This window comes from Aquarana catesbeiana, linkage group LG04, assembly GCF_042186555.1.
Source record: "Aquarana catesbeiana isolate 2022-GZ linkage group LG04, ASM4218655v1, whole genome shotgun sequence".
In the NCBI taxonomy this organism is placed as follows: domain Eukaryota; kingdom Metazoa; phylum Chordata; class Amphibia; order Anura; family Ranidae; genus Aquarana; species Aquarana catesbeiana.
Genome location: NC_133327.1, coordinates 526,861,384 through 526,877,300, shown reverse-complemented (window position 1 = coordinate 526,877,300; position 15,917 = coordinate 526,861,384). Strand labels below are relative to the sequence as shown.

Here is a 15,917-nt window from a genome sequence, read left to right as displayed (position 1 = left end):
AGAATACTATGTAATGTGTATGGGTGGTCTAATGACCAGAATCTTTTTATCCTAACAGGAGCTATGTAAAAAAAGTGATGATCTCTCAGTTCAGGCTGAGAATCTGGTGAAGAAGTCAAGTGACATAAAGCTTGGAGAAAAAAGCAAACACCACCTACTGGAGAAAACTAAGGCTGTTGATGAAAATGTGAAGCAGGTTAAAAAGTGCCTGTCTGAGAAGTAAGTGCACAAAGCGGGACCCTTTCTTGTTTCTGGTATCTGATATTACAGGAAAATGAGAGTCCTCTCATTATCTGCATTTTTTTTGCATTTATTTGCTTTATCACAACATGGTGCTGCTTCTTTATTTGTGGATCATTGGATTTCCTGTTCAAGATTATATTGGTTTCAAAGAAATAAACACTTAGAACCAATACAAACTGGAGTTTCTCAAATAGGGAAGCATATACAGAAAATAAGAGTATACAATAAAAATTTAATTTGACCCATAAGGAGGACGGACAGCCAGATGTACTGAAAAGAAGCCAAAACATCACAGTGGGTTAATGGGGCTCCATATTCACTTCAGCATAGGAATATCCTTGTTATGGGTGTGCGAGTAGGTATAGCAGAATGGTGGGGCAGATGGGGCAACATGTAACTGTGTAAGCTCATCGAAGTGTAGCATCCAAGTATGAAGAATAAAGAAGATGATGATAAATGCAATGAAAAAGGAGAAAGCAAGAAAAGGAGGGAGAGAGGGTATCCCAGGGATAAGTCGCAATCTGGTCTTACTGAGCTAAGAGGCTAATGTTAAGGTAGGGAGGCTTATGGGAGCATTAAGGATTTGTCAAAATGTGGAGGCAAGTAGTGGTTTATCCAGTGGTTCATTTTTTCCTTACCCGGGTCACGTGAGTCACCAAGTGTTGCTTGGCAGGCTAAAGGTGCTTAGCAGGATTGTTACATAGGGACTTGGTGAGCCCTATTAAAGGGTCTCCCTTCTGAGGTGTTTTAATACTACACCCAAGTACTCTCTTTTTGTGGCTAGTAAATGTCTTCAAAAAAGAGGAGCGGGACTAACACTACAGGGAAGGGCACACCGATGTTGTCAGTAGTTCCTTATGAACCTAGTCGTATCCCTAGTGTTGTATCACCTGAAAGACCATAGGCTTCCGGGTAATCTGAGCTGCTGCGCCTATCTGGTATTGTGCCTACAGTCAACGCTGCTGCTTCACCCTCTTTCACTAAGGATGGACTGTCCCCGGCCCTAGCCGGGTTAGAGCACAGGATTGCTGGCATGATTGCCTCCATCGCACAGGGTAGAAGGAAGCGTGAGAGATCCCCCTCCCCAGAGACTCTTAGTTTGGAGCAGGTATGGGTTGAGGATGGGGAAGAGCTTAAAGCTCAGGACTCAGTGGAGAGCCCGGCAGATGAGTCTGCTTCCGAGCAATCTGGACAAGAAGATTTCCAGTTGATGTCTGCCTCTCAGTCACAGAGGCTTTTGATCCTGACTCATACTGAAATGGTTCGTTCTGCCTTTAAGTTGCCTCTTGCAGAGGTAACTGAGCTCCCCTGATCCTCTTTGGGATCCCTGAGGCCTCTTCAGGCCACACAGGCTTTCCCCCTACACCCCCTGTTGGAACAGGCGGTGTATGCTGATTGGGGATATCCTGACAGGATTTTTGTTTCTCCTAAGAAGTTTTCCCTTTTATATCCCAGGGATGAAAAGTTAGTTAAAAAATGGAGCATGCCAACAATAGATGCAGCAGTCTCTTCCTTAAACAAGAAATTAACTTGTCCGGTAGATAACGCACAGGGCTTGAAAGACCCTGTTGACAAGAAATTGGAGTCATTATTAAAGGCTTCCTTTTCTTTGGCCAGTTCAGCTATTCAGCCATTCAGCCAGCTGTTGCAGCAATTGGTATCTGCCAGTCCGTAAAGGATCAGGTCAAATGGCCTGATGGGTCTAACCAGGAGGATGATCTGCCTGAAAGTAAGACAGATATTTCTCGAGTGCTGTGTTTTGCTATTGACGCCTTAAAGCAGGGGTCTTCAAACTACAGCCCTCCAGTTGTTCAGGAACTACAATTCCCATCATGCCTAGTCATGTCTGTGAATGTCAGAGTTTTACAATGCCTCATGGGATGTGTAGTTCTGCGACAGCTGGAGGGCCGTAGTTTGAAGATTCCTGCCTTAAAGGATTCAATACAGCAGGTTTCGTTTGCCTCTCTCATCTGTACATATGCGCATACTCTTATGGCTTAATAACTGATCTGCCGAGCATGGGGAATGTTTATTTGGTGATCGTTTGAAATATATCCAAAAGATCTCCGGAGGGAAGAGTTCTCTACTGCCTGTGAAGAAAACCACCAGATGTCCCTCATTTTAAAACCTCAGGGACTGCTTCCTCCAATGTCTCAGCGTCAAGGCGGTTCCACCGCCAACAGGGCGCTAGGGCCAGGGGCAAGCCGCAGGGCCAGGGCAAGAAAATGCCCTGGATCCAGGATTCTTCTAAACCCAGCATCAAGCCCTCCTTTTAAGGGGACACCTCACTCCATCGAGTGGGGGGAAGGCTGTTGCACTTTGCGGACATTTGGAGAACAATAATTCAGGATGAGTTGGTCACCTCAATTATGTCTCGTGGTTACAAGCTAGAGTTGCTTGGGGTTCCCCCTCAGAGGTTTTCAAGATCCAGCGTTCCTTCGGATCCTCCAAAAAGAAACTTATTGCTTCAGGCACTACATCATCTAGTACATCAAGGAGTGATTGTAGACGTTCCGGTATCTGATAGGGGCACAGGGTTTTACTCAAACCTGTTTACAGTTCAAAAACCTTTCAAATGGAGTCTGTCTACTTAGTAGTAGCCTCACTCCAGAGGGGAGACTTTCTAGCCTCCATCAATATAAAAGATGCGTATTTACACATACCTATCTTTCAGCCTCATCAGAGATTCCTAGTTTTTGCAGTAGAGGAACGTCATTGTCAGTTTGTGGCTCTACCCTTCGGGCTGGCTACAGCTCCCCGGGTGTTCATAAAGGTCCTATCACCAGTACTGGGTCTTTTAACGGCCCAACGGATCCTGGTGCTCGGGTATCTGGACGACCTCCTTCTCAGAGATCACTCATTACAGGCTCTAGAACAGAGCATAATATGTATAGTGCGGTATTTGAAAAGCTTAGGCTGGACCATAAATACCAAAAAGTCAGCCTTGAAACCAGCTCAAAGTCTAAAGTATTTAGGTCTGATCCTAGATACGGTTCAAGCAAGAATATTCTTGCCACCCGTACAGATCTGTGCCCTGAAGGTTCAGTTGCATCAGATAAGGGGCACCAGACAACTCTCTATTCGGCTCTGTATGAGTCTGCTAGGGAGGATGGTATCCTCCTTCGAGGCAGTGCCCTATGCCCAGTTCCATTCCAGGCCTTTACAACAAGACATCTTGTTGGCTTGGACCAGAGGAGGAAAAGCCCTATTATCCAATGTGCTTATCTCCTCTGGCACGCTTAAGCCTAAACTGGTGGTTGCAGGATCAGAACCTGCGAAAGGGAAAATCCTTTCTCCCGGTAACTTGGAGAGTACTGACTACAGATGCCTGTCTCCCAGGCTGGGGAGCAACCCTAAAAGGGCTCACAGCTCAGGGAAATGGTCAGAGACAGAACAGATCCTGTCCATCAATGTCCTGGAATTATGGGCAGTTGGTTTGGCCCTACGGTCCTGGACGGTAGAGCTTCAGGACTGCCCTATCAGGGTTCAGTCTGACAATGCCACTACAGTGGCCTTTATAAACTACCAAGGCAGTACCAGGAGTCGTTCAGCTCTGAAGGAGGTGAACCACATACTAGCCTTACTAGCCTGGGCAGAGGGACATGTGCCGATTATATCGGCAGTCCAAATCCCGGGAGTAGAGAACCGGAAGGCAGATTATCTCAGCTGCCAGCAAATTTGCCTGTGGGAATGGTCCCTACACCCAGGGGTGTTCCAGGAAATTTGCCAGCTTTGGGGATGTTCTGAAGTCGACCTATTGGCATCCAGATTCAACAACAAGCTACAGCAATTTGTGTCCCGAACAAGGGATCCTCTGACAATCGGAGCAGATGCTCTCATAGTTCCATGGAGACAGTACTTCCTGGTTTATGCTTTCCCTCCGATCCCTCTCCTTCCACATTTATTGCGCAGGATTCGTAAAGAGGGGTTTCAGTCATTCTGGTGGCACCAGCCTGGCCCAGGAGGCCCTGGTTCCCGGACATTGTGAGACTGACAATAGACGGGCCATGGACGCTTCCACGTTGCCCTGATCTACTGTCTCAAAGTCCCATATTCCACCCCAATTTACACTCTCTGAATTTGACGGCATGGGACATCTCGGGACCAGTACTGTCTACCCTAGTGAATGCTAGAAGAGCTGTCACTAGGAACATTTATCATAAGGTCTGGAAGACTTATATTGCTTGGTGTGAAGCCAGAAAATGGCATCCTCTGAAATATGTGATTGGGAGAATTCTCTCTTTTCTACAGTCAGCCGTGGAAATCAAATTGGCTTTGAGTACAATCAGAGGTCAGGTTTCGGCCCTATCAGTATTCTTCCAAAGGCCTTTAGCCTCCCATTCACTGATCCAAAAATTTATGCAGGGGGTAACTCGCTTGCTTCTCCCCATTAAGTCACCCATGTGTCACTGGGGCTAGAAGGGTGTCGGAGTTGGTGGCCCTTTCATGGAGGGAACCATACTTGATCCTTACGACCTGTTACATCCTTTTTGCCAAAAGTGGTGTCGGTCTTTCATTTAAGTCAGGACATTATTTTGCCTTCTTTCTTCTTGTCTCAGCCTCATTCGGCGGAAGAGAGGCAACTGCATTCTTAGGACGTTGTCCAGCAGTCAAGGTTTATTTGTCTAGATCTGCTGAGATCCGAGGATCAGACTCCTTTTTTGTTTTACCAAAAGGACCCAAGAAAGGACAGGCAGCTTCCAAAGCTTCCATTGCCAATTTGGTCCATCAATTGGTCATTCAGGCCTATGGTCTGAAACGTAAAGCTCCTCCCTTTAGGGTGAGAGCTCATTCTACCAGGGGTGTAGGAACCTCCTGGGGTTTTCACCATCAGGTATCTGTGGCTCAGATTTGTAAGGCTGCCACCTGGTCTTCAGTGCATACGTTCACAAAATTTCATCAAGTGGATGTTCGAGCAGCAGAGGATTCGGCTTTCTGTTGCAGTGTACTGCGGGCTGCCGTATAAGTTCTGATGGCTATTGTTTGGCAGGGTGTCTCCCTCCCCTCAAGGCTATTGCTCTGGGACATCCCAGTAGGTAATGAATATTAGCTTGACTCTGTGTCCCATGATGTATGAAAAAGAAAATAGGATTTTTTCTTCATACTTAACTGTAAAATCATTTTTTTTGAGTATGTCATGGGATACAGAGATTGCTCCCCTCTTTTTTTTTGAGGATTCAGTGCTTGCTACAAAACTGAAGTGCTTCCTATGTGGGAGGGGTTATATAGGGGATCAAATCCTGTCTGAAGACCTTTGGTCTATCAGTGTCCATTCGTCTGATGATGGAGTATAACCCAGTAGGTAATGAATATTAGTCTGACTCTGTGTCCCATGATGTACTCAAAGAAAAGGATTTTACAGGTAAGTATGATGGAAAAATCCTATTTTTCAGATCTTTGACTTTGACAAAAATTAAGTCAAATGTTGATATTGTTAAAGAAGATTCCCACACATGACACGGTTTGGGCCTGTGTTAATGGCTTTAGCTTGCCGTACAAAAATTTTAATTCCCTTGCAAATCTATGGTAATGCAAAAGCCACTTGAAGCAGGTCAATGCAGGTCAGAGGAGGTCAACTGCAGGTCAGACCTATGAAAAATTGATATTGAAAGCATCTTAAACTGATATTAAACTGATTCCATCAATCTAAGCCCAAAGCCCATTGACACAAACCCATTAGGCGATCCAGTGTAGGAAGTAAGCAAAAACGTACTGTTGTAATGATTTAGTGAGATTGGTAAGTTTCTGAATCATAGAATTTGGCTGTTTACGGCCACTGTATTTATATGTCATTACTTTGAAGATGGATATCTCGGTAATGGAAGCAGCTGCTGCCATAACCGAGGTATCCATCTTTAAGGCCGGCGGTTCTGTACAAGATAATGGTGGTCTCTGCAGTGGGTTCACCGCGAAATCACCGTTATCGGCGGCGGGAGAGGTGCCACCCCCCTCCTGCCACTCTCCCGCTCCCTGCGACCGGTAGAGTGAGAGCAATAATTCTAGCCCTAGACCTCCTCTGTAACGCAAAACATGCAACCTGTAGAATTTTTTAAACGTCGCCTATAGAGATTTTTAAGGGTAAAAGTTTGACACCATTCCACGAGCGGGCGCAATTTTGAAGCGTGACATGTTGGGTATCAATTTACTTCATGTAACATTATATTCCACAATATTAAAAAAAATTGGGCTAACTTTACTGTTGTTTTATTTTTTTATTCAAAAAAGTTAATTTTTTCCAAAAAAGTGCGCTTATAAGACCGCTGCGCAAATACGGTGCAAAAAAAGTATTGCAATGACTGCCATTTTATTCTCTAGGGTGTTAGAAAAAAACTATATATAATTTTTGGGGGTTCTAAGTAATTTTCTAGCAAAAAAAACCTGTTTTAAACATGTAAACACCTAAAATCCAAAACAAGGCTGGTCCTTAAGTGGTTAAGATGTTATTGGGGTATTAATATATTAAAATATTATTTGTTTTTATATTCATTTCAAGCATTACCAAAATGGAAATGGTGAAAGATAGGTGGCAGAAGTTTGATCGTGATTTTGAGATGCATTCCACATGGATTTCAGATAAAGAAAAGGAACTAGGTGACCTTGAACTGTCAAATATTTCAGCAGACATGCAAGTCAGACAAATCAAGGTAAATTATTATAATAATAACTGATATATAATAAACATTGAAAATAGGTTTAAATATTTTACAGGGTACACTCCAAGGCACATTTTAGTAAATGTACTTCGTGTTTGTTTTATCTAACGTAAAAAAAGTTCCTTCACTCTGTGGTCACATCATTCTTTTTATTGTGATAATATAATAAAGCTCCATAAAATGAAGGGAAAGTCACCCTGCTTTTATGTCTATATGGATATACGTTTTGATGGACTAACCCTTAAGGTAAATGCATATTGTGACTGATCAATACTATAATCTGTGGCTGAAGGTTTGTTGGGATAGGACAGACAACGAAATACTGAAAACAAGCAAAATCAAAAGCAGTTGTAAAGTATATTTGTTTTAATCTCGTAGCTTTTATTAATACCAAAAGCTGGAACCTGTATGATTCACAAGGGCCACTTTCTTTACATTGCTTTTTAAAAAATGAATAAATGAATACTTATGTAAGTTGAAGGTAGTGCCATTGAAAGAGTATTATTAAAAAAATTAAGTATTTGTTTTTTTTATTACAGGAAATACTGAAGGAACTGCAAGGGAAAAGTAGTGCAACAGCAGATCTGGAAGCCAACAGCCAATCTTTTGCTGAATTTGTAAGCTCACCTGAGATGGCTCAGCAAAGAGCCAGACTGTCACAGATGGTCAAGGACTGGGATGGACTCAAAGAACATGCTCAACGACTGAAAGAAAGCATCCTGGGGCATGCCGAACAGCAACAAAAATTTGATGGAGCTTTTAAACAGGTAGAAAGAAGGCGCACATTCACTATCAAAATATCAGTCACAAAATGTAGTCCGTAGGTTTGTACAGTTCTCAATTAATATGACAGCAGTTAAAGATCATGTGTGATATTTTCATGTAAAATCTTGTAGTATTTGAGAACAGCAATACAAACAAGAGAAAACATTTTTGAATGAGAACATTTTGACACCTTTCTCATAAGTGTTAGCTATGAGTATACTTGAAAATAAGAAATTTAAATTTTGCAGGCAGTATGTTTGAAGTGGTCATGCTGATTATTGCTGAGCCTTTGGATGGATTTATTTTTGTTACCTTTGTGTATTTTCAGCATTTATAGCATGATCTTGTGGTCCTGTGATTGTGCTTAAAAACCTGATTGCAGAATGTGCAGTAAGCATTGCTCTAAACATAGGTCAGTCCTAAAGTTGCTATTATTTGTTCTACAGGTTCAAAATTCTTTGGAGAACATTGAAGCTTCTCTTGCATGTCCAGTTAAGAACTGTTCTTCTGCAGCAGAGACTTACAAAGTGCTGAATTCACACCGGGTAACTTTATTTTTCCATAAGAATATTAATAAGCTTTGTTCATGTTTTACACTAATTGCACATCATTTTAACTGTCTTAAAAATCCAAAGTACCACCCCAGAGTTTAGGAATTTGTTAGTTGAATTTGGTCCATTAATTAAGGTGAGCGAAGCAAGTATCTTGGAGGTGGAGGGATTGTTATGCATTACCAATGTTTCTGGATCCATTTCAACATGTGGATGATCCTTGCTGTTGCTGTCTGGGCTTTGTGGTTCACCTCATTGGATTTACAGACTTTTGCTTTTTTGTTTATGGAATTTTAATTGGTTTTCTTTGCGCTGCACTTCTCTCTGATTTTGATATTTCTAAAAGTGCTAGTGACATAAAATGTTCACCACATGTCGGTAAAAACCCATCCAATCTATACATACAAATAAACCAAAACAAATAAGTTCAGAAATTATATTATTTGTAATAAAATGGAACGACACAGGGAAAAAGTATAGAACACATGAAGAAAGGGAGGTGCAAAAAGGCATGGAAAGCCAAGACACCAGCTGAAATCTATCAGTAATTAGAAAGCAATCCTGCACCTTGTTAGTGCAAATTAATATCAGCTGATTCAGTCTCAACTGATGGCCTATAAAAAGGTATTTCATTACCAAGGCGTCACACAGGAAACATCTCATGATGGGTAAAAGCAAAGCGCTCTCTCAAGACCTTTGCAACCTTATTGTTGCAAAACATACTGATGACATTACAGAAGGATTTCTAAACTTCTGAATGGTCCAGTGAGCACTGTTTGGGCCATAATGTGGAAGCAGAAAGAACATCATTTCACCATAAACTGGCCACAACCAGGTGCTCCTCGAAAAATTTCTGACAGAAGAGTGAAAAGAATTATCAGAAGAGTTGTCCAAGAGCCACGGACCACTTGTGGAGAGCTTCGGAAAGACCTAGAATTAGCAGGTACAATTGTTTAAAAAAAAAAAAAATTGGTAATGCACTCAACCACCATGGCCTGTATGCACATTCACCATGCAAGACTCCATTACTGAAGAAAAAAGCATGTTAAAGTTTGCTTCACAACATTTAGACAAGCCTGTGAATTACTGGGAGACTATAGTCTGGTCAGATAAGAACAAAATTGAATTTTTTGGATGCCATAATACATCCGATGTTTGTAGATCACCCCAAAACACCATACCAACAGTGAATTTTAAAGGTGGGAACTAGGCATGAGCCTAACAAATCCCACACCAGAACATGCGAACAGACAAAAAATGTGTGCGAACACCATTAAAGCCTATGGGACATGAACGTGAAAAATCAAAAGTGTTCATTTTAAAGGCTTATATGCAAGTTATTGCCATAAAAAGTGTATGGGAACCTGGGTACTGCCCCAGGGGACATGTATTAATGTGGCCGTTTTTTCAGGAGCAGTGATTTTAATAATGCTTAAAGTGAAACAATAAAAATGAAATATTCCTATAAATACAGTCAGGTCTATAAATATTGGGACATTGACACAATTGTAATCTTTTTGGTTCTATACACCACCACAATGGATTTGAAATGAAATGAACAAGATGTGCTTTAACTGCAGACTTTCAGCTTTAATTTGAGGGTATATACATCCAAATCAGGTGAACGGTGTAGGAATTACAACAGTTTGTATATGTGCCTCCCACTTTTTAAGGGACCAAAAGTAATGGGACAATTGGCTGCTCAGCTGTTCCATGGGCAGGTGTGTGTTATTTCCTCATTATCCCATTTACAAGGAGCAGATAAAAGGTCCAGAGTTCATTTCAAGTGTGCTATTTACATTTGGAATCTGTTGCTGTCAACTCCCAATATGAGATCCAAAGAGCTGTCACTATCAGCGAAGCAAGCCATCATTAGGCTGAAAAAACAAAACAAACCCATCAGAGAGATAGCAAAAACATTAGGTGTGGTCAAATCAACTGTTTGGAACATCCTTAAAAAGAAAGAACGCACCGGTGAGCTCAGCAACATCAAAAGACCCGGAAGACCACAGAGAACAACTGTGGTGGATGACCGAAGAATTCTTTCCCTGGTGAAGAAAACACCCTTCACAACAGTTAGCCAGATCAAGAACACTCTCCAGTAGGTAGGTGTATGTGTGTCAAAGTCAACAATCAAGAGAAGACTTCACCAGAGTGAATACAGAGGGTTCACCACAAGATGTAAACCATTGGGGAGCCTCAAAAACAGGAAGGCCAGATTATTGCCAAACAACATCTAAAAAAGCCTTTACAGTTCTGGAACAACATCCTATGGACAGATGAGACCAAGATCAATTTGTACCAGAGTGATGGGAAGAGAATAGTATGAAGAAGGAAAGGAACTGCTCATGATCCAAAGCATACCACCTCATCAGTGAAGCATGGTGGTGGTAGTGTCATGGCGTGGGCATGTATGGCTGCCAATGGAACTGGTTCTCTTGTATTTATTGATGATGTGACTGCTGACAAAAGCAGCAGAATGAATTCTGAAGTGTTTCGGGCAATATTATCTGCTCATATTCAGCAAAAGGCTTCAGAACTCATTGAACGGCGCTTTACAGTGCAGATGGACAATGACCCGAAGCATACTGCGAACGCAACCAAAGAGTTTTTTAAGGGAAGGAAGTGGAATGTTATGCAATGGCCAAGTCAATCACCTGACCTGAATCCGACTGAGCATGCATTTCACTTGCTGAAGACAAAACTGGAGGGAAAATGCCCCAAGAACAAGCAGGATCTGAAGACAGTTCCAGTAGAGACCTGGCAGAGCATCACCAGGGATGAAACCCAGCGTCTGGTGATGTCTGTGCATTCAAGACTTCAGGCTGTAATTGACTGCAAAGGATTTGCAACCAAGTATTAAAAAGTGAAAGTTTGATGGATGATTGTTAATCTGTCCCATTACTTTTGGTCCCTTAAAAAGTGGGAGGGACATATACAAACTGTTGTAATTCCTACACCGTTCACCTGATTTGGATGTAAATACCCTCAAATTAGAGCTGAAAGTCTGCAGTTAAAGCACATCTTGTTCGTCTCATTTCAAATCCATTGTGGTGGTGTATAGAGCCAAAAAGATTAGAATTGTGTCAATGTCCCAATATTTATGGATCTGACTGTATCGTGCCTGTGGAGTCCCCTTAGTCTGCCTGTAAAGTAGCCCATCTTTCTCTTGTTTATAACAGTACCGCAGCAAAATGACATTTCTAAAGGAAAAAATGTAATTTAAAATTGCTTGTGGCTGTATTAGATTGTTTTGTAAAATCATTGAAAAAAATGGCGTGGGTTCCCCCCAGTCCATTACCAGGCCCTTCGGGTCGGGTATGGATTTTAAGGGGAACCCCGCACCAAAATGTAAATAAAAAATGGTGTGGGAGTCCCCCCAAAAATCCATAACAAACCCTTATTCAAGCATGAAAACTGGCAGGCCGCAGGAAAAGCGGGGGGGACGAGAGAGCGTCCACCCCCCTCCTGAACCATACCAGGCCTCATGCCATCAACATGATGGGGACAAGGGTCTCATCCCCACAACCCTTGCCCGGTGTTTGTGGGGGGACTGTGGATGGGGCTTATCGGAATTTGGAAGCCCCCTTTAACAAGGGGGCTCCCAGATCCTGGCCCCCCCTATGTGAATGGGTATCGGGTACATTGTACCCCTACCCATTCACCAAAAAAGTGTTAAAAAAGTAAAAATGACAGGAGACAGTTTTTGACAATTCCTTTATTATTAAAAAAAAAGTGTCCCACGATGTAAATCCATTGGCAATCATGGCACTGACGGCCCCGAGAAAAAAAAAGGAAAAATTCCGCCTTCATGGGAGGCGACTCGCCGTCTGCAGTGTTTTTTGGGATGACAGCTGTTATATAGCCAAGGGTGGGGCCACCCGGTGACTACAGTCAATGGAGTTTTTCTGTGTTTTTTTTTTTTCTCTGGACCGTCGGCGCCGTGATTGAAGATGGATGTACATCGCGGGGCACTTTTTTTAATAAAGGAAATTTCAAAAACCTGTCGTTTTTACTTTTTTACACTTTCTTGGTGAATGGATAAGGGTACGATGTACCCCTACCCATTCACATGGGGGGGCTGGGATATGGGGGCATGTTGAGGGCATGTGGCCTGGTACAGTTCAGAAGGGGGGGTGCTCTCTCGTCCCCCCCTTTTCCTGCGGCCCGCCAGGTTGCATGCTCAGATAAGGGTCTGGTATGGATTTTGGGGTGCCCCCCCACGGCATTTTTCTTTTTTTAAGGTTTCCCCTTAACTACTTCAATACACTGTGTTATATAAACTGCACTGCCTGCACTGACTGAATATAGAGTATACACTGGATATATAGGCTACACTGAATGCAGAATATATATATATCGAATTTCCTGCGAACACCCCATATGTTCGGTTCATTTTAGAACAAACCAACACCCGATGTTCGATTCAAACTTACGTTCGACTCGAACCGCGGACTCATCCCTAGTGGGAACATCATGGTGTGGGGCTGTTTTTCAGCATGTGGTACTGGCATACTTCATTACATTGAAAGGATGAATGGAAAAACGTACCAAAAATCTGCTGCCATCTACCAGGATGATGAAGATGAAATGAGGGTGGACATTTCAGTAAGACAATGATCCCAAACACAAAGCCAAGGAAACTTTCAATTGGTTTCAAAGGAAGAAAATAAAGCTGCTAGAATGGCCCAGTCGTTCACCTGACTTAAATCAAATAGAAAATCTTTGGAAAGAACTAAAGATCAGAGTTCATAGAAGAGGTCCATGGAACCTTCAAGATTTGAAGACGGTTTGTGTGGAAGAATGGGCCAAAACCACACCTGAGCAATGCATGTGACTAGTTTCTCCATACAGGAACTGTCATTAACAACAAAGGATTATGTACCAGGTATTAAATACATTTCAGTTAGCATGTTCATTACTTTTTCCCTGTGTCATTCCATTTTATTACACATAACTTCATTTCTGAAGTTATTTGCTTTGGTTTCTTTGTACAGTATGTATGGATTGCATGGGTTGTTACCAACATGTGGTGAAAATGTCATATCAATCACACCTTTAGAAATATATTTACCTAGAAAAATGGTGACATGTTCAATACTTATTTTACCAGCTGTATAAATCAGCAGAGCAAAGTTGCAGAGGAAAGTGATAATCAGAAGTCACACTCACTCCTCACTATTTCTCTCCTTACCTCTTTTTGGTTTCCCTTGCTTAATCATTAGAGTATTGTATAAAATGTGTTTGGTCTTACCCACAGGATATTTGCCATGATGTTGAAACCTTGAAAACCAAAATTCATTCCCTGACTGCTGGTGCTCGTAATCTCACAAATAAGGATAAAGCAGTGCAGCAGACCTCAAACCTTCAACAACGAATCGAAACTGCCTGGACGCAAGCTAAAGAGAGGCACTCCTTGCTGGAACAATTGCTAGCACATTGGCAGAGGTATAATCCAACCCAATAATAATCTTATAATTATCTGTTACATGACATGTAGTAATTTGTATTGTGTAAAAATTACAGTACATAGATATTGTGCATTGCATGGAATCTCAACAGCTCATTTAAAAAAATCTTGTTAACGCTTTTTTTTTTGTGGTAACTGTCTAGTATTTTGGAATCTAACGTCACAGCAATGTGATGAGAGCACTCTGTAATGATTGCTTATGTTTTTAGGCAAGAAAAGGAGTTTTCTGCTTTTATTATCTGGATTGAGAGAAATGAAGCATTGGTCAGTCCTCCACAAAACCTATTCCCTGCAGACAAGACAAAAATCGAAGCTGAAATGCAGGCAGCCCAGGTATGTGTATGCGTCATAACCAGTGGGTATGCATAGGTATGCAATAATGATCTAAAGCTTGACATCTGGCATTATACAAGTTATTTTATGGAGATTTTCATTCAAAGGTAATATTAACAATGCACCTCATCACTGCTGCCATCCTTTTTTTTTTGCCATTCTACCATTCCACGGGTACTGTCATAGTCATTTTTTTATTTAGAAAAATAGAGTTCTTTGTAGACACAAAGTAGTGAAACAAGATGGTACATCTCATTGTTGAACATGTTTAAAGAGAATGTACATTTTTTTCTAGAAAGCTCAGATTTTTAGTTATTTTAGTGTTTTCCTTGAAGTACAGTCAAAGTCACAAAAACAGATATGCTGCCGGATATCGTACTAGCAACAACATTTTCATGGTGTTACCTCCATTTTCCCCTTCCAGCTGTTGGGCAGGGTGTCTAAATATGACTGTACAGTCCAGAAGGCACCTTTTGCATTTAGTTATCATCACATAACTAATGGCATGGTCTGTCACACTCCTCTTCTTCATCAGTACAAGTCTCTGTGAGGACACTTGTGATTAAGAGTTCGGCTCGTCATTGTCAGCACAATGCACTGAAGAGCAAGTGTAGCAGTATTTTCACTGGCACAAAATGGTACTTTACTGTAAGGTGTCTCCAATCACATATCATAACATGCAGAGGCATAGGCCTATAAAAAGATAAAATGTGGAGACACTTCATTTTCTGTTTTGAAGTAATTTTGACTGTAATTTTCTTATCTTCAGATTATTTATCTTCCTTATTTTCTTTATTGTATTAAGAATAGAGAGTTGTGGATTATCCAATGATTATCCAATGTCCCCAATGTTTCTTTCATTACAATTTTTCTAATAGAACGAGAGGGATTCTTGTTGTCTGTCTCCTTCTGAACATGACTATTGGTATGCTAACTGTGGCTTCAGTTGTTTCTGAGTCACAGATTTGGCATATCAGAAGTCAGAAGTCCTTAACTGCATACCGTAATTGCTTTGGGTTAATAACTCAGGGTACTAAAACAAGCATGGCAGTTCGGCAAGTAGCATTTTCCAAAAGAGAGGTCTATAGTGGCATGTATTTTTTTCTAAGGAACAGCTTCCTTTAACAGTTGTTAAGATAAAATAATCACACAGGAGTGCGTAGTCTTCAATGGGTTCATTTTTTCCTCAAAAGTGTGTTTTTTATATTAGTGTGGATGTAAATGTATTTTATTATTTATTTCAGGTACTTATTTAGAACTGTGAATTTATGCAGCATTTTACACACACACACACACATATATATACGGTCAGGTCCATAAATATTGGGACATTGACACAATTCTAATCTTTTTGGCTCTATACACCACCATAATGGATTTGAAATGAAACAAACAAGATGTGCTTTAACTTCGGACTTTCAGCTTTAATTTGAGGGTATATATATCCAAATCAGGTGAACAGTGTAGGAATTACAACAGTTTGTATATGTGCCTCCTACTTTTTAAGGGTCTAAAAACAATGGGACAATTAGCTGCTCAGCTGTTCCATGGCCAGATGTGTGTTATTCCCTCATCCCATTCACAAGGAGCAGATAAAAGGTTCAGAGTTCATTTCAAGTGTGCTATTTGCATTTGGAATCTGTTGCTGTCAACTCTCAATTTGAGATCAATCAAAACAAACCCATCAGAGAGATAGCAAAAACATTATGTGTGGCCAAATCAACTGTTTGGAACATCCTTAAAAAGAAAGAACGCACCGGTGAGCTCAGCAACACCAAAAGACCCGGAAGACCATGAAAAACAACTGTGGTGGATGACCGAGGGAATTCTTTCCCTGGTGAAGAAAACACCCTTCACAACAGTTGGCCAGATCAAGAACACTCTCCAGGAGGTAGGTGTATG

At 41.4% G+C, this 15,917-nt stretch overlaps 1 protein-coding gene across 1 annotated transcript in view; it reads left to right on the top strand.

The window, feature by feature from the left end:
* Nucleotides 1-15,917, top strand: part of SYNE1 (spectrin repeat containing nuclear envelope protein 1) — a 513,156-nt gene that overhangs the window by 182,011 nt on the left and 315,228 nt on the right. The window contains 6 exon segments of the mRNA XM_073627830.1: nucleotides 59-219; nucleotides 6,737-6,887; nucleotides 7,436-7,663; nucleotides 8,108-8,206; nucleotides 13,473-13,660; nucleotides 13,892-14,015. Of these exon segments, the coding sequence (XP_073483931.1) occupies nucleotides 59-219; nucleotides 6,737-6,887; nucleotides 7,436-7,663; nucleotides 8,108-8,206; nucleotides 13,473-13,660; nucleotides 13,892-14,015 (951 nt within the window).